Genomic DNA, 25762 nt, shown 5'->3' with positions numbered 1-25762 from the left:
GCTGGTGGCTGTAAGCAACGTAGCAGGAGACAAAGACTTGGTTGCCAGACGCCCCTGTAGCCAGAGCAAATGCAGAGAGAGCAGCAGTTCCTGGCTGTAACTCGCTTTGAAAGTGTGGGGTTTGTTTCCTTTCAGTTGTTGTTTTGATCCAAAATATTTCTTGCTCATTTGCTCATCCCCCTCAGCCAGAAGCCCCTCCCCGTCCCAACACACACACACATGCACTGCCTCTGGCACTAGAGTTCAGATAGGGATCTTAGAAGCAGCGCCCCTCCCCCTCCCCAACCCCTGTTCTCGGCGGCAGCCTCCTCTCTCAGCGTGCAAGCTGTCAGAGGGCTCCACTGCTCAACATATTAAAAAAAAAAAACAAAAAAACAAAAAACCAAAAAAACCGACTCGGTGATTTTCAGGTGCAAAACAATGGAAGCCTCGTTTGACATTTTCAGAATGACTGGCTCACTCTTTTCCCAACACCATGGGAAAAACAGTTCAGGTATGCTGACGGGTATGATCCAGGCCAGCCTGCAGGAGGGACTCTACTGGTCCTTCTTTTCTTTTGTTGTCTCTTCACAGTTGTCGGGCTCATCCTCCTGGACCAGGAATTCCTCGGGGGGCCACCGGAGCTCCCCACTCTCCACCTCCCCTTCTGTGGGTTCCACCACGATGGAGGGCAGGCGGTCCTTCAGTTTGCAGCACCGGTCAAAATCTGATGGGTCAGGAAAGATCTGAAATTTAAAAAACAAAACAGACATCTGGTCACATATATATCTGAAAGAGAAACTTGGCTCTTTGCTTTTACACACACACACACACACACACACACACATACACACAGGGGGTGGGGAGAAGAGAGAGAGAGAGAGAGAGAGAGAGAGAGAGAGAGAGAGAGAGAGAGAGAGAGAGAGAGAGAGAGAGCTCATTGGCTGCTTTCCAAGGATTATGTTCTGCCTTCTAGACACTGTGGGTGTAAGACAGAATCTAGGGGAGTACATTCTAGGGAAAACTATTTCTCAGCCAGATTTTTTTTTCTAATCCTGAAGCTAAAAATTTGTGGACTATACCACAGAAAAAAAGGGGTATAACTCTGCTTCTAGTGTTTTACTTCTAAGTAAAAGAATAATAATAAAAAAAAAATCATGTTCCTCTCTGTATGCCAAGCTTTGCTTTGGAATGAGCAAGCATTAACTGCCTACAATCCACATCATACAGCAGGCACTAAAACGTGACGTTCCTGCCAAAATAATTATTGGTGCCTAGAAGAAATAAACAACCAAATCATTATTTTAAACTAACTCAGTCAAAAGTGAGTGTTGCCAGTGTTATGTTAAAAGTCCCAGGCTTGGACAAACTCGTTGTCTAGGCCCTTCTAGCCTGAGCAGAACCGAGGCTCAGACTCAGGCATGCTTTCTCCCATGGTCCTGTGTCACTGCAACTGCCAAAGCTAAGCCAAATCCAGATCAAGGCAAGGCCTCCAGTCACAAGCTAGCTGGGAAAAGCATCCACAGTGCCTTCCCTTTGCACCTGTGAGCCACACCTGGCCTCCTGCCACAGGTACACCTGGAAGACTCAACTCTCCTCCCAGAGTCCCATGAAAGAGGCTCCAGTCCACTTATGTGGGTTCTTCCCAGTGTTGAGCCAGGCTATAAAATCAGAGGCCAAGTCTGGCTTCCCTTTGGACATACTGCCCTGTGACTACAGTTGACCCAATTCTTTGCCCAGTAGCTAAGCACTTAATCCACCAAGCTGCTGGTCCCTTGCCATTCACAGCCCTCAGTGACACACCCAAGAGGGGAGAGGAGCTTCGGTCTGGGAAATCTGGGGCTCACCAGATCGCTGACACTTGGCACCTTTGAGGTCCTCTCCTCCCACCTCTCTGTCTGACAGACAGGAAACCCAGGCCACGGAGGGGAAAGGAGACTTTACTGAAGGTCACACAGTCTGTTCATGTCAAGTTCAATTCAAGTGGATGCAAACAGGTACTGGAGAAATCCTGGGATGCTGTCTATTTTGCTGTACTCAGAGGGTAGAAGAAATGCTCATGCCACCCAATTCTGTGGTACTCCCAGGGTGTCTAATCTCTCATATACACTCCAGAGCCCACATGGGGTGTCTGAAAATCACAGGCCTCACAAATCGTCCCAATCCCTACAGACCAGTGATTATTAACCATTTATCCAATAAAGGCCTATTGCCTAGGATTAAGCCTTAAGCCAGCTGCAGGAATACGCATCATTAAAGACTTAAAAGGGCTCATAAAAAGTATCGTAATAGCTACCAGAAGGGAAACAAACCAGGGAGGGGCTGGACACAGACAGGTCAGGGAGGCCTGGAGAAACTGGCCACCATGTCCTGCCATGCCACCCACTCTGATGTTTTGCCCTTGGACTTCATGGCGGGTTCACATGAACAGGTGTGAGCAGAAAGTGGATCAGCTAGGTTTGGGCGGGGGGAGGGGGCTTTACTCACTTCTGTGGAACCCCCTTCCTGAAGGTAAAGACATGAGACATCTTCTTCCAAGCATAAGCTCTGAGGTATGATGCCGGTGCTCTCCAATGAGGGGAAGCACCCTTCAGTTTACAAAGCTCTCTCAGATATGGCTTCACTGAAACACCACCCCAGGATTAGCAAGTGTCTGGGACTCTGAAGTTCAAAAGGCAGAGCTAGCATTCAAACCTCATTTTGAATAGGATACACCTAGGATACACATGGCCTCTCAAGCCACAGACTATCACAAAGGCCTAGGGCAGCCTAGGGCAGCCCAGGCCAGCAGAGCAGAGCAGCTGATTAGACGACAAGCTGGAAACGTGATGCTGAGATGACAATACTAATGATGACTGTGGCTGAGCAGAGCCTCTGCCCATGAGAACAGCATAAAGTAGGCAGTGGTACATTCCCAAGGCAGAAAATGAAGGCTACATTCCTAGAAATCAGCTGCTCCTGGACCCAGATGTCTAAAGGATGCCTATTCTTTTAAGGACACAGGGCAGAGGCGCCAAATCTGCATTCTTAGTATCTCTTTGACATCCACTGCATGACCCCTGTCAAGGCCTCTCAAGCCCACCCCACCCCCCTCAGTTTCTCCTCCAGAGAAACGAAGGGGCCTTCTCATCACGCAAGATGGGCCCAAGATTTTGGCTAACACAAAAGCGATACAATGCTTTGAGGACAGAAGCAAAATTCAAACCACAATGTCTTCTTTGCAGTGACCCCCTCAGGTCTAGAGTTAGTTTCCACTCTCCAAGTGTGAAGCCATCCTTCCAGCACAGTCCTGAAAACAATATTCATCAGCGGCTTTCATTCCAAGAGCTACACAGTCAAGTCTTTTAAGTCCTCGTTGGGGGGTGGGGTAGCAATCGAGCATCGGACATCTGAGACCGTGACAGTTGCCAAAGACCTTTGCACTGTGACCTATTCAAAGCAGGAACCATTAAAGAGAAGTTATTTTTACAAGTTATTGTATTTGTTAAAAAAAAAACTATAATAATTGCTTTACCCCTTCCGATGGAGATTTTCTTTTATTATCAGATCACACAGATTAGTGCCTCTGAGAACTCTGGCTCTCTCCAAAAAAATAAACAACAACAACAGAACACACCCTGCACCCAAACAGCCTCTTTTATTTCTCCGGGAAAAGACAGCAGGCCCTGCAAGCGTGTTTGAGTTTTTCCAGCACGGCCTTATCTCCAGCAGCTGCTTAAGAGGCTGACCCAGAGGAGGTCAGCATTTTTCCACTAAGTCATGGTTTTTAATCATCTAGGCAGCAGAAAAATGAGAGGCTGCAACTACAATTTGATGGGGTGGGGAAGGCAATGGAAAAAAAAAGAAAAAGAACTCTTTGGTGCGACTTGCCAAGCACATGGCATGTACGGTTGGGGAGGCAGGCAAAGTACTGCATGCCGCGCTGCCCAGTAGAACCTGGCAGGGAACAAAGAAATGCCCTGTTTAGAATCACACTGGTTAAACCTTCAAGTCCAACAAGCCCCATCTTCTCTCAGAGCTGCAAACAAGCAAACTGGAAAATTCCTGTGCAGCGAAGGCTCTTCAGGAGGTAGCCTTGGGTAACTCCTACTCTTGTCCCCTGCAGGGCAAGTTCAGAAGCATCCAGTAGCCAACTGTGTCTTCTTCAGCCCTATCTCTTCCTGTCTCGCCATCGCTACCCTCAACCAGCTGTCACATGAGAGATGCCCAAGATGATGGCACAGACAGAACTAGTGAACACAATTCCCACCCACACAAATCGTGTAGAATCTTGTCAATCACACATGCTCCAAGAACACCTTGGCTTCTACACGAGCAGCATGCGTGCAGCCGAAGTGACTGAATTTCACAGGGGACGCCTTGGTAACAGTGCCCTTTGCCAGGTGCCTGCTCATCACCATGGGTCCTGACATTTTGGGAACTTGAGATGGTTCCATGAACAGGTAGAGGGAGCTTCAGAATGATCTAGGTCTGTGTAATATGATTTTGATGCCAGCATGCTGGAAATCTGGTCAGGAAGACTAATGAAGTCCAAGAGAATGCTCTGCTACCACGAAAATGTCTTCTGTGCTGCCCAGTACACTAGCTGCTCGTCATGGGTAGCTAACTTAGCCCTTGAAAGATGGCCAAATTTTACATGTGATTTAAAGAAATATAAATTCAATGAAAATGTAAGTAGCTACACAGTTAATTATGAAAATGGGTTTTCAGGGAGACTGAGGCTATTGAACTGGCTGACCAGTACGAGCAGCCTCAGAACAGAGGGCTGTGGGGCTGAGGCCAGGGTTTTCAGAGACCATAAACTCATCAGCAGAGAGTTGCCAGGGAGCCAGCTCCCACATCATGAACAGATAGGAACTGAAAGACAAAACTAGGCCTCCAAAGGCCCCGAATTTGGAGGCTTAGCTATCAGCTGTCCGCCTTTGAGCCAGGTGACCTAAACCTAGCTGCCTCTAGGGTGGGGATAAGAAAGAGTTGCCTGGCACCTACTATGGAAAATGTGAGCAAGTCTAGTCTTTGTGGCCCTTCCCTGTCTGTGCACTGCCCAGCCATCATCTCTGACAAACAAGATGATCTGGCCACAGAGAGGGTGGAGGGCTCAGCAAGGAGCTGGGAGATGCTAATGGGGAAAGCAGACACCAGCAGGTGGGGCAGATGAAAGGTGCTTAGCTGGACACAAAGGGCTAATTACCAGCTGTGCAAGCTGAGAAGCTGGCAGGCCTGCAGACTCTGCTCCTCTTTGCTGGGGAGGAGCAAAGGGCAGAAGAAGCTAGGGTGGGAAGGAAGACAGAAGGCCTGGGAGAAAGTCAGGCTAGCTCCCTAAGGCACTGTGCACACAAAAACCACACAGTAAGCCTTCACCTTCTCCAGTTGCAGAGAGCAACAGAGAACCAACCCCAAGTCAGCTATGGAAAAATAGCATGCTGTGCCTACAGGTGGACCAGGAGTTCAAAAGATTTGGCTTTTTACCTGGCCACTAACCCTTGTTATCTCTGTGGCCCTGGTTGTGTCACCTTAGTTGCTCTGGGCCCCTTGAATGAGACAAGGAAGTGGTTTGAACTCTGCAGGGTTGCTGGGGAGGGGAGAGGGTTCTGATGCTGAGCCAACCCTCCCCACCCTCCCCCTCTATAAATTTGGATTAATAATAATGCTGATCTTACAGGGCTTGGGAGAGAGTCAGATCCAGGTGTGTTTGAACATGCTCTGGAAACTCTTAAATTGCTAATGTTGGTCCTTATAAGGTAAAAGCAAGGGCCCCCAGAGGAGCATTTACAATGGGAGTCTGGAAAGCCAACTGTGGCTTCAGACAGGAGCAAGTGAACTGGGTTTGTACTCACAAATCCCAGTCCAGGTTCTTTGGAGAAAAGCCTGTGCTGTCTGCCTTCTTCCCAGAGCTGATGGCTCCCCCTAGAACATGGAGTAGGCCAGCTAGAATGGAAATGTTGAGCAGACTCTAGTCTCACCATGGAAAGCTTCTGACCCTCTTCCCTGGGCCTACTCCAGGGGTCCTCACCCAGAGAAATGGATTCCCTCCTGAAGCCTAGCTTCCCAAAGACTGGAATTCTTAGATTTCCTAAAGAACAAGAATGGATTTTCCTTGTGTGTTTATTCCTTCCTAGGAGGGCTGGCCTGTAACAGTGAGCAGATCTCTCCCAGCATCCTGCTCTGGGGAGTGTGAAACGACTGAGCAGCAGCCAATTCAGCTAATACCCTGCACTTTGGTCCTTAACTACACAGGACGGCAAGAACTACAGTCTGAAAGCTGACCTCTCGATATTTAATCTTATCATATTGTTAGTACTATTAGCATCTTACTGTGTTTTCAATGTAGCAAGTGGCTAGGAAAAACACAAGGATTCTTAGGGGCAGAGGGTTCTAGAGGGGATTCAGAGAAGCCCGATGCTATCGGTTTTTCTGTCTCTGAACCAAAGCTATGGGACAGCCAACTCACACTGTCCTGCCCTCCCTGATGCTTCTAATCCTTCAGGGCACTTGAGCAGAGATTTGAGCTTAATATCAACTCTGAACCTCCTTCCTTTGGATCAAAGATACTTAAGTGCCTAAGCCTTTAAACTGGACGGAAAAGGAAATCCTTGGGATAAACATCATCTTTCATAAACATCTTTCAAACACACACCCATCCTGCAAGTCAGGGGTTCCAAATTCCAATCAATTAGTACTAATAGCTCCTGATAATGCTGGACCCAGAAATAGATGAAGCTTCTGGGTTATTAGAGGATTTCCCCAAAGTTCTCTGGGGGCATAAATGATCTCAAATATCTATATCAAGCATGTGTTATCATCATCACGTCTTTGAAAGAAGACAGACTCCTGCTCAGTCTTCCCAATTCCTCTCTCCATCCTCCTTCATCAGGACTACCCACATACCCCATGACTACATTCTCTTTCAGGAAACATCCTGACCCAGCTGCCATTTCAGTCATCCCTTCTTCAGTTTAGAGGCAAAAAGTCTTGAGTCTTTAATCCTGGCATCCTGCCTAGATCTTGCTTCTAAAGTCTACCTACCCCACAGCTTCCAAACCCACTATTCAGTGGAAACTCTTTTAAATTTCCCAGGACAACTCTGCCGTCCTGTCTCAAGGCCTTTCCCAAGTTACACTCACTACCATTTTTGCCCCATATTACCAGGCCAACTTGTCTTTCTCCCAAAGCTAAGTCATCTACTAATGACCCACCTTTAAGGGTGTCCCCCAACAAAACCTGCCTGACAATAACACACATCTCACTAGCTGATGGCCCCACTGCTCTCCTCAGCCACATCCTGTTCAGTCTAGAGAAGGCACTTTCAAGATCCTTTCAGGGAGAAAGCCCAGATGGAAATAAAAATATTTTTGGTAATACTCAGTTTCCACTTGCTTTTTATACTGTGTTGATACACTGTGGTATAAAAAGCCACAGTCACTAAAACCACTGGCACTGCCACAGTAGCCTGGAATGCATACCTGTCATCAGTTATCATTTCTCACCTCACATAATTAAATAGAGACAAACAACAACACAGTAACAATCCTCCTAGCTTCATATTCACCAAATACTGACTCCTAAATAATGCGTTCAAATTTGAAGAGGTGAGATGCCAAGTTAAAGTAAAGCATTCCTGCTACTTACCAAGGTACCAGGTTATCCACAATTAAAGCACTGACATGATTGAGTTGCCAGCTAAACTAGCCACTTTTTCAATGGAACATCACTGTACTTGAAAAAAATTACTAAAAATGAAACAAACTATGGTTATTCCAATGTGGATAATTTCTCAAAAATGACAAGGTGTATTGTCATTTTAAGGGAAATTGCTAATGATATCTGTAACCAATGATAAAAATAGAGCTTTCAAGTAAAAATTAGAATTTTGAAAAATTAATGACAAGGTATACTGTCATTTTATGGGATATTTCTGATGATATCTGCAACCAAAGATAAAAACAGAGCTTTCAAGTGAAAATTAGAATTTTGGAAAATTGTATCAGCTATCATGAGCTTGATAATTTCCTAATTCTTGCTAACCTTTGACGATACCAGCAGTGATATTAGCAATATGTTTATTTTATATAGCATAATGAAATGTATCACCACTTGAAAGAACTTATTTCTCAAGTGACCAGTATAATATATAGCAAAACTGAACTTGGAGAAAAGATTCAAAAAAGTACAAGTCAGACTAATAAATCTTAATGTAAGAGTACAAAAAAATTCATGCATAAGATTTTGTCTGAAAACACATGACATTTAAGAAACTATCACTTGTTGAGTGTCTAATCCTAGCCCTTGGGAGTTAGAGGCAAGGAGAATTTAAAATTCAAGGTTATCTTCTGCTATATAACAAGTTGGAGGGCAGCCTAGGCCACATGAGGTCTTGTCTCAAAAGAATGTCAGGGGAAAAGGGAGGAGGGAATGGGGAAAGGAAAGAAAAAGAAAAAGCCTACTACATGTTACATTTTGGTGGTGTACCAAAAGAATCTGGAAAAGATGTGAAACTATTTCTCCCATTCCTAACTGCATAACGACACATATTACACAAAAGTTACACATGAGAATCTCACCATTTTCCATTAGACCAGACATAAGATTTTAAAATGTAAAAACAATGCTTTTCCTCTCCCTAAAATTTTCTGTTTTGGAAAATATAGTTATTTTATGAAAAACTATTATTTATATCGACATAGAATTGTTTCATTGTTATTCTAAATAAGCTAATAAGTAAAAATTGAAAAAATCTGTTTTAATTCCTAAAACAATAAATTCAAAGACATAGCACGCATAAACAAAACAATCATAAATTGTTCTTTTTGTTTTAAATATAAATTGAAACCCCAAATTTAGAGACACTGGTCTGAGAGAAAAAGCATATCCTCAGAAAGATGGCCAGGGAAGTCAATGCTGAAGACAACATACACTTTAATGCTGCAAAAGTATTGAGTAGACTACCAAAGGTACCTTCAGATCTTTCAAAGGCTAATATGTGAGGACTTAGTAACAGGATTTCACGTCATCGTTAATCTGTCCAACAAAATTAATAGAGATTAATTCTTACTATGGATGAGGAAAATGAAACCCATAGCAGTGACATGAGCTTCCTGCATTGACACAAACAACACAAAAATGAGTAGAAAGTAGTGACCCAGATGTTCTTAACCCCTCTGAGATGAGGAATTCTGTGTTCCTGCTGGTGCCCAAGGGACCCCTGGGTAAAGTGACAGACACCATGTTACTTTAGAGGAGGACTCAGGTCAAATAACTGGTCCAATCTCAAACTTGCCTCCCCCTCAGATGCTTATTCTGGGAGGGTGGGGTTAAAGGGCCTCTGGGTAGATATGTATTTTTGCTGACATCATCATTAGAAGAATTTGTTTTTAACAACTATGCTTCCTTTTGCATGTCTGAACACTCCTGCTATATCACAATGTTTGTGCCTTAAACCAGGCTGCATGCGCTGCTCTTTTAACTATACCCAGTGTTAGGCTCAGCACAGTAGTGCATATGTACAAAGACAGGACTCAGGGAGCTGAAGCAGGGAGGACCAGTGAGAGATCAAGGCCAGCCCTAGCCACACACTGAGTTACAGGCCAGTCTGCACTAAACAGCAAGGTCTTGCCAAAGGAAAAGGAAGGAAGAAGGAAGGAAACAAAAACAACAAAAGCCCCAATACACTAACAAAAAACTATACTCAATATATTGAGAAAACTATAGCAATTTTATATCAATCACGTTCTACTAAAACACTCATAAATAATCTCCTAAGTCAACTTTATAGTATTTCTCTATTTAAACCATATTTCTACTCTATATCTAAATAACATTTATACTTGTTTTGTTTTAAAATTTAGCTAGTGTTCTACAACATAACCCAGGCTAGCTCATCAAGTACCCCAGGCCTGCCTCTCAAACTCATAATCTTTTTACCACAGCTTTGTGAGAGCTGAAATTACCACCACACCTGACTGGATATTTTCTTAATATATTTTTATATTTTCAAGGTTTTAGCCATTGGTTTTGCATATTTTCCTTCAACAAAAGATGTGTTATGTATATAAATTGACGTTTTAAAAAAAGTCCAGTGACCTTAGGGTTTTATAAATTTAAATTTCTGTATTGGCTCAGTGTGGCTATTAGTACTAACTGATCAATAAATATCACAAATACTTATTAAGTACAGAGGTTAATTTTTATTGGACAAGTCTCTCTCTGTGGAGGGAGGGAGACTGCCTGGAATGTGTTTTGAATAGTCCATTTCTCTGATGGCCCTAAAGTTTCTACCCCACAGCCAGCTGGTCTCCCTTGTAAAGAGACAGGAAGGGAGAAAAAGAGCCAGTGAGGTATTCTTCAGAGTGATAATTTGTAAAGAGCCACAGAAGGAAGCTGGAGGTGAGGGCATGAATTTCCTTAGAACCTTCCCTGCTTTCATGTCCCCTAGAGAATTTCTGTGACCCCTCAAGCAGCTGCCTTCCTGCCTTAACACTTTGCAATATGTGAAGTAACATCTACTCAGGGAATCATTGAGAAGCAACTTGGCATGAACCTCTCTCACACGAAAGTGCTGAGGAAAACAGCCAGGAAGCATCTGGAGGTGGTGAATCATATTTTGGTAGGTAAATAACAAAGAAGTCATAATTGAGTACTAACTATCATGGTGTTTCTCTCAAAGAGGGTACTCAACTTTTGAAGACAATAAATCCCTTCCTGGACTGTCTCAATGTTAGCCACCTAAAGAACCATGCTGCAAAATGTCCCACTCACGGGGACAGGCATCTGCCAGCCTCACACCGCACCTTTGTTTTCCTGTTACATCTGCTTTGGTGCCAAGCTTCTTTTCTTGCTTGGCTAAAGCGTACTCTCTTAAATAGCAAACTTTATTGTCACAGAAACAGAAAACTAGCCTGTGCCATGAGAAGCGCTAGCATTTTCATCAGCCAACAAGGAGTACTGGACCCTGCGTGAACACCAGCCTACTCTACTTGCATGCAGAAGCTTTGCCAGCTCGTTGGGCAGATGGCAAGGTGAGCATTAACTTTAGATCTACTTCTAAGTATCCAATCTATTCTAATATTCAGAGAAGCAAACGCAAGGACCTCAGAATGGTTCCTAACACTAAGCCCACCATTGGCCAAATTTCATGGGTCCGTACAACTGCACTGATCTCTTCAAGGTTACAGGATGCTTCCATGTCATTAGTAGAGTAAGAGACATACATAGGTCAATGGCTGGTTTATAGACTTTTGTAGTCTGGAGAGTGTATCTTTATTAGCTATGGCACCATTAATTTGTTATCATCATGCAGGTAATGCCACAGGAAGATGTACAACATCTGAACACACTAAAATAACAAAATGCCTTCCTGACCCTATCCACAGCCTCCATTGTTATCCTGTCTCTATAGATGTTGGAAGATTACACTTTTATAAACTCACGTGTGCATCCATTTTTAAGGTACTATATAGTCGAGAGGCTTAACGTTGTTCAATCTCTTTGAATCGATAGTTCTATTTCCAGGAATTTATTTCAAAGAAACAAGTCAGGGCTGTGCAGAGACTTATGTAAAATGATGGTTGGAGCACTGTTTGTCTCAAGAACAAAAGAGGCCAGCAATCAGAAATGGTACATGCAGAGTGAAATGCTGTTTCACAAAGAAAACCAAGCAACAAGAACAGTACTACATTAAATGTAGAAAAAATATTTGCCACCCACTGAAGATATGCACAGAATATAGTCAAAAGTAAACACACCAACATACTCCAGTGACAGGGATATGACTAGGTCGTTCCTCTTTGGTCTAGTCTGCTTTGCTACATTCTATGAAGAATAAACATTACCTTTATAATGGTAACACATGTGTGTCCAGCCATACTTTTGCCCTTTGACTCAAAAAATCCTACTCAGAAAACCATTCTCAAGCTATAACATAACTTATTCACTAAGGTTCATATTAAAATTTTAAGGTGAGCTATCACAGTGCAAGAGAAAAAAAATGGCCTAATGTTTTCAACAATAAGACAGCAGTGAAACAGAGTATCATCTGACCTCATGACACCAGGTGAGCCTTTTTCAGGGTAAACTGGTAGATGCCTTAGGGAGGCCGAGACAGGAGGACTGTTGAGAGTTTGGGACCAACCTAGGCTACATAGAAGTACAGGGCCAACCTGGGAAGCTTTGCAAGAACCTATCTCAAAACCAAAAATAAGAAAGAATATGCAGCTCAGTGGTAGAGCTATTGGCCAGGATGCACAAAACCTTAGATCCAACCCTAGGACCAGAGGGACAAAGAAAGATAGCTTTAGATTACTCTGGAAATAGTATTGTAGCAACAGCACAATGCTGGTGACCAGTATTATATAAAACTTCAGACCAGAATGAAGTATAAATTCTGACTTCATGTGATGCACTAGAAGAAAAGGTTAAAAAAATGATGCATTATGCCCCCATAAGAGTATGGAAATTAGAAAAAAAATAGAGAAGAAAATGAACATTTTCTAGTAGTGGCCCAGTTTTGAAAAGCACAAAATTAACATAACACATAGTTTCTCAATGAAAACAGGAAATGACTGACAAGAAGGGAAGGAAGAATTTTCCTACAACTACACCACTCTCGCTGGAAAAATAACCCCCACTGCATGAATATTCTGCTGTCTAGGCTGTTGGGCTGAGTGGGAGTGGGAACATGGGTGGCTGTCAGCATTTACACCTGCTCAGTCCACAGGGATGGTCACGGGGATGGATTTTATGGTCTCCAAAGTAAAGGCAGAAGATGAACTCATGGGGACCGAGCACAGTGGAGCTTGTGATCGTCTTTCTCTTGGCTTAGTCCATGCTATATCACACAAAAGACCTTTCCTTTTGGCTCCCATAAAATCCCTGGCCAAGAAGCCAGCAGTCAACATAGTTTTAGTTCAATGGTTGAAAACATCTACTATAAGGCTTAATCTTAAAAGAAAAGGAAGGAGGAGGAGGAGGGCAGGAAGGAAGAGAGAGGAAGGAAGGAAGGAAGGAAGGAAGGAAGGAAGGAAGGAAGGAAAAAGAAAAGAAGTTGCCCCAATGCAAGATGATGACCAATGGGAGAAGGTGGAAACTGCTCCGACCCATCCCCTGAGGTCACAATAGTACCCCAATAATGCTTTGAAAGAACACTGGGTAGAGACAAGTGCTGTCTCTTAGGTGGGTTTGTGCAGTTCAGAGGCTAGCCTCAAGCCAAGGGTAAAGTACAGGACATAGGACTTGACTGTTTGACACTGATCCTAGCTGGACAGGAAGGGCAGCTGGCAAGAGGCAGGCAGCAGCAGCATGGTTCCTCCCCAGGCTGGAAAGGAAAGAAGCCCCGAACACTGCAGCCCTGTGTGAGTGAATGAGGTCCTGTCTTCCTATCCTCTGAGGATTAGTTCAGATTCGGGTCTGAAAGATCATCTCAGGACATTCGCCAGACACCCAGGAATAGCTCTTGGCTTCAGTCACAAGATTCACCACCCAAATGCATTCCTTTTCCTCACCGTACAGTACAATCCTCCTCTTCTATCTAACGTAAGAGAGACTGGGTTGACTGGGAAAAATGCTGATCTTGTTAAAACATTCACCATGGGATTGCCAAGGCACAGAGACAGTCTCAGGCCGGGAAGGGAAGGAGGAAGGGTCCCATCCATCATCCAGTTAGCATCTATTTCTAGGACACTGGGAACAAAGAGCGGTGTAAGACATAACCCCAGCTCTACAGCATGATGAACAGGTGCCTCTGGAGGAGGAAGGGTGAGACCCAACACAGGCCTTTTGAGAGAAGCTGTATGAATCCAGTGAGCAGCAGGCCGGCTGGCCATGAGAAAACACAAAGACAAAACAAACAAACAAACAAACAAACACCAACCCTGCTCTCTCTGTGATCAGGCACAAACACACTGTTGTGCCCAAGGGGGAAAGAGAAGTCTCCCATGGAACAATTCCAGACATCTGTAGGCCCTAATCCAGGAACTTTCCACAGCAGTGAACATGACCTTTGTGTCTAGGCTTCTAATACAGAACGGAAGGTGCTGGACTCTCCTACAAAGAAGACTTTCAATGCAAGGGTGTGTGATGGCTTAGAAGGAGCCAGTGTCACTCAGAGGGGACAGCTCGAGCTTTCTAAACCCAAAGGACCCGGCCGCTGCCCATCTCACCACTGTGAGACAAACAGAAGGGTCGGGAAAAAGAAAACTTGCCACAATTCCAGCAAGTGTCAGCTATGTGTCTCCTGCCACAGATTTTGGGGATATTAGCTTTATGTCTCCCTGGGGGGCAACTGAAGGTTTCTAAACTCTGACATCTGTGAGAGATGATTTCCTGGTGACCATGGAACCTGCAGGAAACTATCAGTCCTGGCTCATGGGGAGACAAGAAAGGTCAATCCACCACTGCCCCTCTTGTAGATGCAGGATGCTTGTAGCTCTCTGAGTGGAAAGGAAGGCACTGGGGCAGAGGAGTGTGGGTGTGTGAAGAAACTGTTTCTTCTGGCTTTCAGAATGGCCTTCTGGAAAGGAGCCTGAGTGCCTCTGTGACTGAGAGATGGTGTCAAAGGCAGGCATGACCCAAAGTCAGAGCAGGCAGAAAGGCGACCGAAGGAGGCCTGGAGGGACTGCGGCTGCGGCGCGGCTGGCAGAGTGCTTGCCTAGAATGTACAGGGCTCTGGCTTTATTCTCCAGCACCACAAAAGTATACGCAGAGACACTGCTTGGTACTCCAACACTTGGAGTGAGAGGGTCATCCTCACCTTCTCGAGGAGTTCCAGGCCAACATGAGCTACAGACCTTGTATATAATTAAATCATACAATAAACAAACTATGTGTAGACCTAAGCATGGTAATAAAAAATAGGATGGTCTACATGCACTGTGCTGGGAGAAGTTAGGGGGCAAGGCCAAAATGCCAGGGTCCCTTAGGGTTCATCAGTATAGGGTTCCTAGGGAAATAACTAGAACCCTTTCTTTTATGGAACTCTGGCCAATATGAGAGGAACCCTCAGAGAAAGGCACACCCCTATACGTCACGTTCTTATAGTCCATAGAAAAAGCAGCCTTCACCCGGCATTCAGTACTGCTCTGCCCTGGGTGGCCCACATTCCTGCCCCATAGTCACAGTATAGGCACTGAGCTACAGCTCTTAAGGACATAAATATCCTCCCAGAGACCCTCCCACGTGTTTCTGAGAGCTTGCTGCCGCCCACGGCCTGAGCTAAATGTACTGGGCTTTCTAGTAAACATTTACTCGCCCACCCCACGGGGCGTGATAATTCCTGCCAAATAAATGTGCCATGTGGGCTTCACTTATTTGAATGACTCTCCAGATGGATGTGAAGACAAAACAAGACTCTGGCTCCAGATTGTTACACATGCTCACAAAAATGGCATGAACTCAGGGATGAGGACAGCTCTTGGTTGGCACAGTGCTTGCCTGGCATGCATGAGGCCCTGGGTTTGATCTCCTGCACTACATAAACTGCGCATAGTCATCTGTGCTTATAATCCCAGCACAGAAGGATTAAAAGTTTAAAGTCACCTTTTAGTGCACCTGGAGGGATCCATGGCTCCAGATACAAATGTAGCAGACAGCAATGGGAGAGGAGGCCCTTGGTACCAGGGAGGTTCCATGTTCCATCATAGGGGGATGCTGGAGCCTTGGGGCAGGAGATGGTGGGTGGGGGAGCACCCTAACACAGATAAAGGGAAGGGGGGAGGGCAGATGCGGGATTGGGGGAGGGGTAACTGAGAAGAGGAATATCATTTGAGATGTAAACGAATGGAATAATTAATAAAAACAAATAAATAAAAATAAAGTCACCTTTTGCTATAGAATACATGAGACCCTGTCTCAAAATAAAATAAAGTAAATAAAACCAAACGAAAAAAATTATTGGTGTGAATTTCTAAAGAATAATAGAAGGGCTAACCTGAATCCTTCAGGGGATAAAGAGGACATACATTCAGAGCCTGGATTGGTATGGTCTTGACCTATACCTTCAGAGGCCACCATCGAGGTTAAGGTTGCTAAGTTCCAAACCAGGATACACTTCCCCTCAGCAGTTTCTCTGTAAACATATAGGTACATGAATAGAGAAAGGATGGTGGCTAAAGAACACAGAGGTGATTGCAAGGGCCCTGGCATTGGAGACCTGGCAACGGGAAGGTAATCCACGTCCTGAAGACCCATCACAGCATTGTTAGAAAGCTTAAGGTTCCACAAGCCTGGAAAGGATGGCCGTATACAACATGGAGACCTCAGCAAAGCTTGATTCTGGGTGGGTCTGGAAGGTATGGGGAATGACCTGAACTTCAATGGGTCTTTTATATGATGACCTTGTTTCAAGGTCAAATCACAAGCCTGAGATTGTATTTCATCTTCCAAGTCGGAGTTACTGTCTCCAACCTCTACTCAGTTCCTTGGAAAAGCAGGTCTCAGTAAAAGACACATACTATTATTACCCTCAGAAGAACAGCCAAGAAGAGAGCGCTGAGTTCCCACCCTTAGCTCCAAGCAGAGGCCAAACATGCAGGGCTACTGGCTTTAGCCAAGAGCCAGGCCCAGCCAATCCCCAGGACATTGGTGGGAAAGCTTCTAATTTGATGGTACCAGCTTTGCGGGGGCCGGAGAGTACCTATCATTTGACAGTTGCCAGACTGGTTCACAGCAGAGCCCCACACTTTGCATAAACATGCAGCCAAAGGGTATCTGAAGCTGCAGTAAAATTACATGTGAGAGATGGAGTTGCCCACCCCTCCCCCCAGGCTCCCATTTTCCTTCAAAGTCCACTCTTCGCTGGTTCCCTGCCTCACGACATCTCAGATTCTGTTAGGATCACATCTTCAGGGTCCATACATTCTAGGTAGACTGCTAAGTTCCAGAAGGGCATGCACATGCTGGTTCCCATAAGCCCCAGACCCTGAGTGCAACAACCAGTATATCCACTTAAAAGTAGAAAGTGCCTAGTAAACACCATTTGACTCAACAGTACAACTTTCCCTTTTCTCTTCACTAGACAATCAAGAGCCTTTTCTGAAACCTTCCATGACCAGAGGGCTCTACAGTTCCAAGTAAAGTATTTGCACATGGGGGAGTGGTTCCCACCCAGGGACAGAGGTTGACTTCCTGGGGGCTGTGGATACAGGGCCCTCAATACAGCAGAATGAAAGGCAAAAAAAAAAAAAAAAAAAAAAAAAAAAAAAGCTTTGGAGGTCTTTTTCTCAGGAAGTATCCAGATACTGCAAGAACCTAGAAATGCTTTGATTTTTCTCCACCCACCTCAGCGCCTATTCAGCCCTCTTCCCCCAGCATGGCAGCCCCCTCCTCCATGGTCATTGGGATGTGCTCTGAGCGTGACAGGGCTGAGAAGACTGCCCGACTCTTTTACCCGGGATATAGTTAAAGGAAAAGATAGCTTGCACACAGAAACACACTGACAGGTACAGCTGGGAGAGGGTCTGTGGTGGAGACCTACAACCCAGAACTGAAATACGCCCTCACAATACACCCTCACCTGTAACCAGACATTCAGTCTGACTCAGAGGCTTGGAAACTGGTAACCAAAACTATACTGGATGGTGGGCCGGGAAACTTCGGTACCTTCCATTCGGTACCTTCCACCTGGCCAATGGGGCCCTCAACCACCTTCCCTAGTCCCTTGGGAAAAGAAGGTGAGAACAGCCTCGAAAGACCATTTCCCCTTAGGCCCCTTGTCACCCCCCTGCAGGCCAACAACTCCCTGCAGGTCTGAGGTGCTGACACCAAAGAAGGAGCTCCTGAATCCCCCAAGCATGCCCGGTGTCTGAAGATGAGCTGCTCCCAAGCTCAGCATCTTGGCTTCTCCTTGACTATCCTCCTCCCATCAAATGGCTCCCGGCCCAGTTTTTCTATTTGTTTCATTTTCTAAAAAATAATTGTCCCTGAAACAGCTCTAAGGAACAAGCAGCTGGAGTAAATCTAGACTCAGGCCAGAACCAGCCCAGTGTGAAGACTTGGGATGTGTCAGAAGATCAAAACCATTAGGAATAGAGATCCGAGCCCCCATAAACAGCAGGGCTACAGTCTCAGTGTAAATGGGCACTCCCTTGGAAGCTACAGCCTTGGCTAGCTGCTTTACATAATATCCTTAGCCTCAAAGCATTCCCTGACAGATAGTTCTCTCCTTGGAACCTGCCGATCTACGGACTCTCTCTGATGCTCCAAAACTAGCTTTCTCTCCCAGAGTAACCAGAGTGTTCTCAATGACTGAGATGCTGTCCCTCCACCTCACTGTCATGGTGAAGCCTCACCACACTTAGAAAGCACTGGCCAAGAGTAAGAAAGGAGGCCTTCTATTCGGTCTTTGCTGTCTTCTGTGTTTATCCCCACTAGACAGGAAGATCTCTATGCTGAAATCTCTCTCCTCATCCCTAAGAGACTGCAAAGTTTATACTTGAACTCTGACTCAGCCAGTCAGTTATCATCCTGAGAAGATAGGTAGCCATTCTCCTATCAGACCACCTTTCCCCATCAGCTGCCTGAACTCATGGCTGCATTTTTACTGGGTAGGGCCTGCCTAGGGAGAGCAGTTTGCTGTTACTGGGGAAGATCAGGAAGGCTAGCTAGTAATGTCAGTCAATGTTAGCTGAACTAGATGACCCTACACTGTAAATGCCTGAAACTAGCCCTCCCCCATCACCTTGACTCTGTCATAATCCTCTAGGATGCAGACCATTGTTGCTTCCTCTGACAGATGAAGAAACTGAAGCTCTCTGGCAGTCAAGGACATTCTCAAGGTGACACAGCTATTACTGGGGTTCTCAGACTCTTACAGGTGATAATGAGATGCCTCAAACCAAGCCTGCGTCCAGGTCCAGTCTCAGCAGGAGCCTTAGGCTCCAAGAAGTTTGAACTCACCTGATAGGAAAGGCCATCCTTTCGGGGGCTGAGACCAATCTCTTCCATGGATGGAGCATTCATCATCACCTCAGTCATCTCAGCCGATCTCAGATAGTCAGAGCTGCAGGGAAATCCACACTAGAAGTCAGTACATGCTCACAGGGGAGATCTGGGGATTGACTGAAGGCAAGATGAGAGGCGCTCCAACAGTTCACAGCAAAGCAAGCTCACTGGAACAAACAGCATGCAGGCCTACAGCATCATGGCTCACTCTGTGACTTCTCCACACCCCCCCAACCCCTACACAAAGCAAATTGGAAACACAACAGTGGCAGGGGTAAGGGGTGGGGTTGTGGGGGTTGCATCTGTGTGTCTATATGAAAATAATGTAGCCAGGTTTTCCTTCATCCATCCACTAAAACTAAGAATAATCTTGCCTATGAATTTCCAGTGGGAACTGCACAGTAGGGTTACATAATAACAGTCTAGCCTCCGGGAGACAAAGTCTAATCATCTAATCATGATACCTTCTTAACTGTCTCCTTCTGTCTGGTGCTCCTTTAGGCAAAATGTCCCACCCCAAGGGGTCAGCTTTTCTGCAAGCTTCACATCTACCATTCTACCCATGTCTGGAGTGCTAGCAGCTGCTGCTCCTATGGAAAACACCCCTGGATTAAAAGCCTTAAGGGTAGATTCTGAGGGTAAGGAAATTTCCAGAGGGGCCAACTTGGCCCACCAGTGGCTGACATGTGACAGTGCTTTGTGCTCTCTAAGCTGGGCACAAACATCCTCTGCACAGGCTGTGGGCACACAAAGAGTTCAGTAAGCACAGTACCAACTACTCATACCAAACTCAGGTCCCCATGACACAACATCCAGTATTCTCACGGTCACATCTGTGTACAAAGTTTTCAAAAAGCAAAAGGCTGGGCAGGGATAGACTTTAGAGAAACTACATCTAAGAAAACGGGAAGACAAGGATCTTTGTCTTTTCTTTTTTTCTATACCAGAGTAGAAATGGTATTTGGCACTAGGAATAGAAGCAATCATTAGAAGTTCTGGGAGGGAGAGGAGAGACTAAGACAGGCTGACTGGCTTGGGGGCAAGTTTAGGTTCAGAAGCTAGACTTTCCCAATCTCTCAGTCTGGCCAGGCTGCCCTCACCACCTCAGAGCTTGTGATCTTTAACAGAGAACCTCTGAGCTTTGGCAGCCCTGTTTATGACCAAGATGCTAATGATTTGATATCTCTGGAGGGGAAAATGTTGTAGACATCGGAGGAAGAGCTAATTAACAAAATAATCATAGAACTTAATGGGTGACTGGGGGGGGGGGCTAATGTCCCCAAGGGCTTCTAATCACTCTCTACCTTACAACATTTTGAGCAGGAGGTGAGGGTTAGGGGTGGAGCACAAGGCCTCCACCACTCCTCCAAACCTCATCCATAGGCAACTGACTTGTCTGCACATGAGGGGTACACAAGCTTCAAGTGTAGGATTTTTGCTTTCTTTTGAAAGTCATTGGCCTCTCTAATTATAGTTAAACTGGGAGGGAGAGGAGAGACTAAGAATGGCTGACTGGCTTGGGGGCAAGTTTAGGTTCAGAAGCTAGACTTTAACAATTTCCTCCCCTGGGTCTGGAAAAGCTGCCTCCAACCCCGAAAGAAAGAAGGGAGTCAGTAGCACCACGGGGTTGTTGTGACCAGGGTTTTCATCTCCTGTAGCAGCGTTCTGTTCCTTCTTGGAACTGTGGCATGGGCCCAAAAAGTTAAACTGAGAAACAAGAACTTTCAGAGTTCCTGGGCTAAGCAGAACAGCGCCGCTTTTCCTGGGTTCAGAGCTTGCATTAGACCCGAGACTGGCTCTCCAAGGCTGTCACCTGCGAGCGCGCTCCAGGACCACGGGCACTCGCCTCCCGTAGCGCCCCTCCTTTATACCACAGCAGGAAGGAAGAGGCAGCTGGCGCGCACGTCCCAGCAGCTAGGGGCCTGCTCCCGGATCCTTCCCAGCTCTGATTCTCCTCAACCTAATCCTCCCCGGCTGAAGGCAAACCTCTGCAGCCCCCGACTCAGAGGTGACGGCTTCTTACAATCAGACCCCGGGAGAGCCCGTTCCTTCCTAGCCCCGGCCCTCCACAAAGGCGAGTTGGATTTTAGGGACTACAGAAAAGGCAGGGATTGTGAGGGTGTAGCATGCACCCTGATGCTTGTGGCTTGCCTGTGTGGGGAGCGTCCCTCCAGCACCCTCCCTCCCCCAGAAGCTCTGCAAACCCAGCCGCTGCACCAGCTCAGCCCCGCTGCAGCCATCCTCGACGCCCAGACTTGCGTGCAAACAAAAAGGAAAAGGGGAGGGGCCCGGGGAGCCAGAGCCCCTTACACCAAGCAAGACTCATCTCCTGCGGCCCTCGGAAGACAGGGTTTCCTTAGGGGGCTTCAGGCGGGACCTCAAGATCTCCCCACCCAACGCCACCATATCCACACCCTCTGGCCGCCACTTAAGTGAAGGTTTCGAGTTCACTTCCTTTGTCTGGATGCTCTCAGCACCTCCTCCCCCAACCCCCAGCTTTGCAACCTTGACGCCGACTCCTGCAGGGGCTGAGGCGGGCGGCTTAACCCGCACTGGGTGTCCGTGCCACTCTCTGGCCTCGCACCCGGAGCCGGCACTAGGCGGCCGCCGGGCTGCGCAGCCACCCGGGTTAAACTGGGGTCCGCCACAGGCGCAGGATACTCACCAGTGAATGGGGAAATATACAGACATGAAGTCCTAGGGGAGGCTGACCCACGCCCTTGTGATTAAGAAAAAAACAAAAAAACAAAACAAAGAAAAAAAAAGTCACTGAGTCCTGAATGAGATTGGCAGGGGCGCAGAAGAGAGCAACCGGCAGCTGAGAGCTTGCACTGGGCTGTCCCCGGTCTGCCTTCTGGAGACAGCCTCGCTGCCAGCGGCGTTGGCAGTGCAGACCAAGCTCACCGCTCTTCACCAAGCTCCGGGTCCCACAAAGAGCCCGGGAAGCAGCATTTATAAAGGAGGGGCGGGGCTTGTCCGCGTGCGGCCCCGCCTCCCCTCGCCCACTCTTAGAATAACGTCACCAAAATCATGAATGGCTTCAGCGCTCGCAGCTCCCGCGGGCGGCGGCGGGGACCAGCCGGGCTCAGCAACCCTGCCTGAGCCGGTTCGCAGCAGCTACGAGCCACCCCCCCCCCCCCACCGCTGACACACACGCGCGTTCCCGAGCTGGAGTTCAATGTCAACGCTGCTTCCTGCCCACAAATCCGCAGTGTCCGCAGCCCCCTCCCTGCACACAGCCCGGGACTCAAAAGGCTAAGGGATGGGTGGGCGTGAGGAAGGAGTGGGGTCTCAAGCGGGACGTGACCGCTCGCCGAGGGAGGGCGCCATTCCTCCACCCGAGCGCCTGCTGCTGTGTTCTCTGCGACTCACATCTCAACACTGGTCAGCTATGCAAAATAGGCCTCTCTTAGGCATCGTTTTTCGTGGCGTCCCGATCGTGGCGCCCGGGGCGAGACCAGGAAAAAGAAAAGATGGGAGAGAAGGTTGCAAAGATGAGGAGCTGAAGGCACCCATGCGGGAGAGGGCATGTTGGCTTTCTTAACATCTGCAGGCCTTGAGTCCATGGAGGGTTCTGTTTGTGGGAGAAAGGATGTGGTGTCTTACTAGGGTTTTTCCATTGCTCGAGCGCGCTTGCGTGAACACACACACACACACACACACACACACACACACACACACACACAAACACATAGAGGTGCGCGCGCGGTTTGCAGTGGGAGCCGGGGTGAGGAGGATGGGCAGAATGTAAGTACACCCTGCTAGCCTTAGCTCCCAGAGTTGGTCTGATAGAAAATACCAAGAGAGTGACACCTTCATAGCCCAGGACTTGTGGAGACTAAGCTGCTGCACAGCCCCTAAAGCCAGGAAGACAGGAGTCCGACTCAGTACCCAGCGCGCCCCTCTGTGGCCTCTGCTTCAATTACTCTTGTAAAACAGCTTCTTATCCTTGACCTACGTGCACAAAGGGACTGGGGAAAGGGAGAGACTTGGTCGAAAACGAAACACAATTAAATGTGATTTAAAATAAAATAAGTCTGCACCCTGAAAGAAAAGTGTACTGGGTATTTCCAGTCAAAAGCTGCTGGGATCAAGAGAGGAGTTTTCAGTGGTAGAGCTGTGAGGATGTTGGGAAAGAGGACCCCATAATTTTCAGTATCTATTCTTTCCCTCAAATTGACTCCAAAATAAAATAAACTTATAAATACAATTTTGCAATAACTGCTTTCCCAACTCTGTGTAAATACAACCTGTATAAAAACTGGAGCATCCTAAAAGGGCCTTATTCATAAGCCCTGTAATCAGAAAAATGCAAGAGGCCGTCCTTACCCCTTGAGACAAATCAAGAGCTCTTTGTGCTATTCGGGACTACTCCCTTCTGCCTCTGGCCAGGTGGAGGGCTGGGCTTTATAAACAGGTGCCAAGGGAAAATGGTCCATAGTGTGTTATTAACAGAGGGGTAGCCTGCGCCTTTTAATAGGATGGGAAAGTATCATAGTGCCATTGGCTGGCATGGGACATATTGTCACCTGGAGAGCCAAAAAGAAGTCAAAGTTTGAAGATCTAGATTCTAGGCTGAACTTTCCTGGAAGCCTTCTGAGGGAGGTTCCTGAGGTAGGTCCTGGGATGAGCAAAAGGAAGCCTTCCTCCATGTTTGGCCATATAATCCCTCACAAGGCCTGAGCTGAACTACCTTACCTGTGACCTAGCACAGACACATGCTGCATATTTGTGATTATTACCGTGTGAGGCTACTAAACGTTAGAAAGCTGTCTGAACCTCCCACCACCACACATCACATCAAAGTTAAGTCTCCCTTTAAACAACCTTGCCGTGTGGAAAATGCCCTACATTGGAGGAAACCGAGTTAGTGCCAGGTGACTACTCTCTGGGAAGTGTAGTGAACATATCAGCTCAATTTCACCTCTCAGTAAATTAGAGCAGAAAGTCAGCCTTGGGTCATGACTCCCAATTCTCGATGCTACTGCATTTATGTAGTTCCTTGCAGGTTTTCAAAACATTGTCACTGTGTTGGCTTTCAACTGGGTGGGATGAGATTAAATAGCATAGTTAAACAGTTTACAGCATCTAGTTTACAGATTACAAACTAAAGTAAATTAGAGAACTTGCCAAAGCTAGACAAAGCTGGGCTGGAACTCCTGGTTAGGCACACTCAGCTTCCTCCTTTGTCACATTGTTCCCCATCTCTGCATCTCCTCGTTCCTTTAAGATACAGGAGATTAGACAGGCAGTGAAAATGCACACCTTTAACCCCGGCACTCAGGAGGCCGAGAGAGGCAGGCAGATCTCTGTGAGTTCAAGGCCAGCCTGGTCTACAGAGAGAGCTCCAGGACAGCAAGGGCTACACTGAGAAACCCTGTCTCAACAAACTAAAACCAAACAGATACAGGACACTTTTAGGCACACACTTAACATCTCTCTGCTCTATAAGATAGGTTTCTACCCTTACTGCCTTTGAATAAATGAAGAAACAGAAACACCAGCAAATGAAGTGACTTCAAGCCCCAGAACCTTAGAGCTGAAAAAGACCTTCCAAATCGTGGATTCCAGGTTCCTCATTTTACAGGTGAGAAGACACTTAACAGATTAAATGGCATGTTCAAGGCTGCCAGGCTGTTAGTGATGGGGATGGAAACCACCATGTCAGACCACTGGGCAAGTGTTCTTTCCATGACCACACCACAGTGTGCGTGCGCCCTGTTTGCCAAGAAGGCCACAGCAGAGATGAAATGAGAGCTCTGGGCTGGCTAAACCACCTCAGGCTGTCAAACAACCACTGAGCATCCCCTGGTGTGTGCAGATCCACTGAGCCTCTGCACCGTCTCCTCCATCCACTTTTTTTCCTGAGGGACCAAACGGCTGAATATAATTCAGCTTGAATATATAAACCTAGATAGAATTATTTTGCTTTCCAATCTTGCATTAGTCTAGTTTCTTAGCTCCTTTTGTCCTTTGCATAAAATCAGTTAAAAAAACCCTTTTAAAGGGTAAAGAACTTATAAGATATGCATATGTTGTGATATATATATGTATATATATAATATTGTTTGTTTTGTTTTGTTTTAAAGAAAGGGTATCACTCCATAGCTCAGCCTAGCCTGGAACTTGCAGCAACCCTGCTTCAGCCTCCCAAGTGCTAAGAATTACAGATGTGAGTCACCATGGCCAGCTGAACTTAACATCATATTAGCATTAACTGTCTCAGTTGTAACTGTGCATCTAGGAGACACTGTTTGTCTTATTAAGAAGTCTGATCAAAATTCATCTAGAGACGCGTCTCACATCAGGTCTCCTTTTGTTTTGCCAAGGACAGTAATGCACTGAGTTTCTCCACCAAGTGAAACTGGTGCTCTGGAGAGTTCTATGGTCCTCTGGCAAGTACATCTGATCTGTTTGAGGACATCTGAGGGAGGTAAAGAGCAACATTTGCAGAGGTGTTCTCATGCTAATGCCTCAGAACACCTTAGTCACAGGCTCTGGGGCTACACTTTATGGATGAAGACATCTAGCTTCCGGGGATTAAGTACCCTGGTCACAGCCACAAGGCCTTCTAGTGGCTAAGCCAAAATATAACTGGGGAAAGCCTGTGTCCCCCTACAATATCACACTTACCATTGCTTCTGTGCTTTTGTTTGTTTTAGTAGCTGTAAGCTAAATGCAGTAATAGTAAAGACAAGACTCTTGGTATCTATCCAGCAGGGCAGGGCAAGCATACTGAACATGTTATCCACCCTGGTAACCTGGGAACTTCTTAAAGACGCCAGTCAAAGGCTTGGGTTGTTTTTGTTTTGTTGCTTTTAATGTGAGCAGATGGGAAGTTAGGGGCAATTTT

At 46.4% G+C, this 25762-nt stretch overlaps 1 protein-coding gene across 1 annotated transcript; it reads right to left on the bottom strand.

Annotated features, from left to right (window-relative positions):
- Window positions 1-299: 299 nt before the first annotated feature.
- On the bottom strand, window positions 300-21820 carry LBH (LBH regulator of WNT signaling pathway). Its single transcript, XM_080919848.1, has 3 exons — window positions 21575-21820; window positions 18865-18967; window positions 300-725 (listed from the first exon to the last, which is right to left on the bottom strand). The coding sequence occupies exons 1-3, from the start codon at window positions 21598-21600 to the stop codon at window positions 537-539; spliced, it is 318 nt and encodes a 105-aa protein (XP_080775974.1). The 5' UTR covers window positions 21601-21820; the 3' UTR covers window positions 300-536.
- Window positions 21821-25762: the final 3942 nt, after the last annotated feature.

This window comes from Micromys minutus (genome assembly GCF_963924665.1).
Source record: "Micromys minutus genome assembly, chromosome: 1".
Lineage (NCBI taxonomy): Eukaryota > Metazoa > Chordata > Mammalia > Rodentia > Muridae > Micromys > Micromys minutus.
This window is presented reverse-complemented; position numbering and strand designations above follow the sequence as displayed.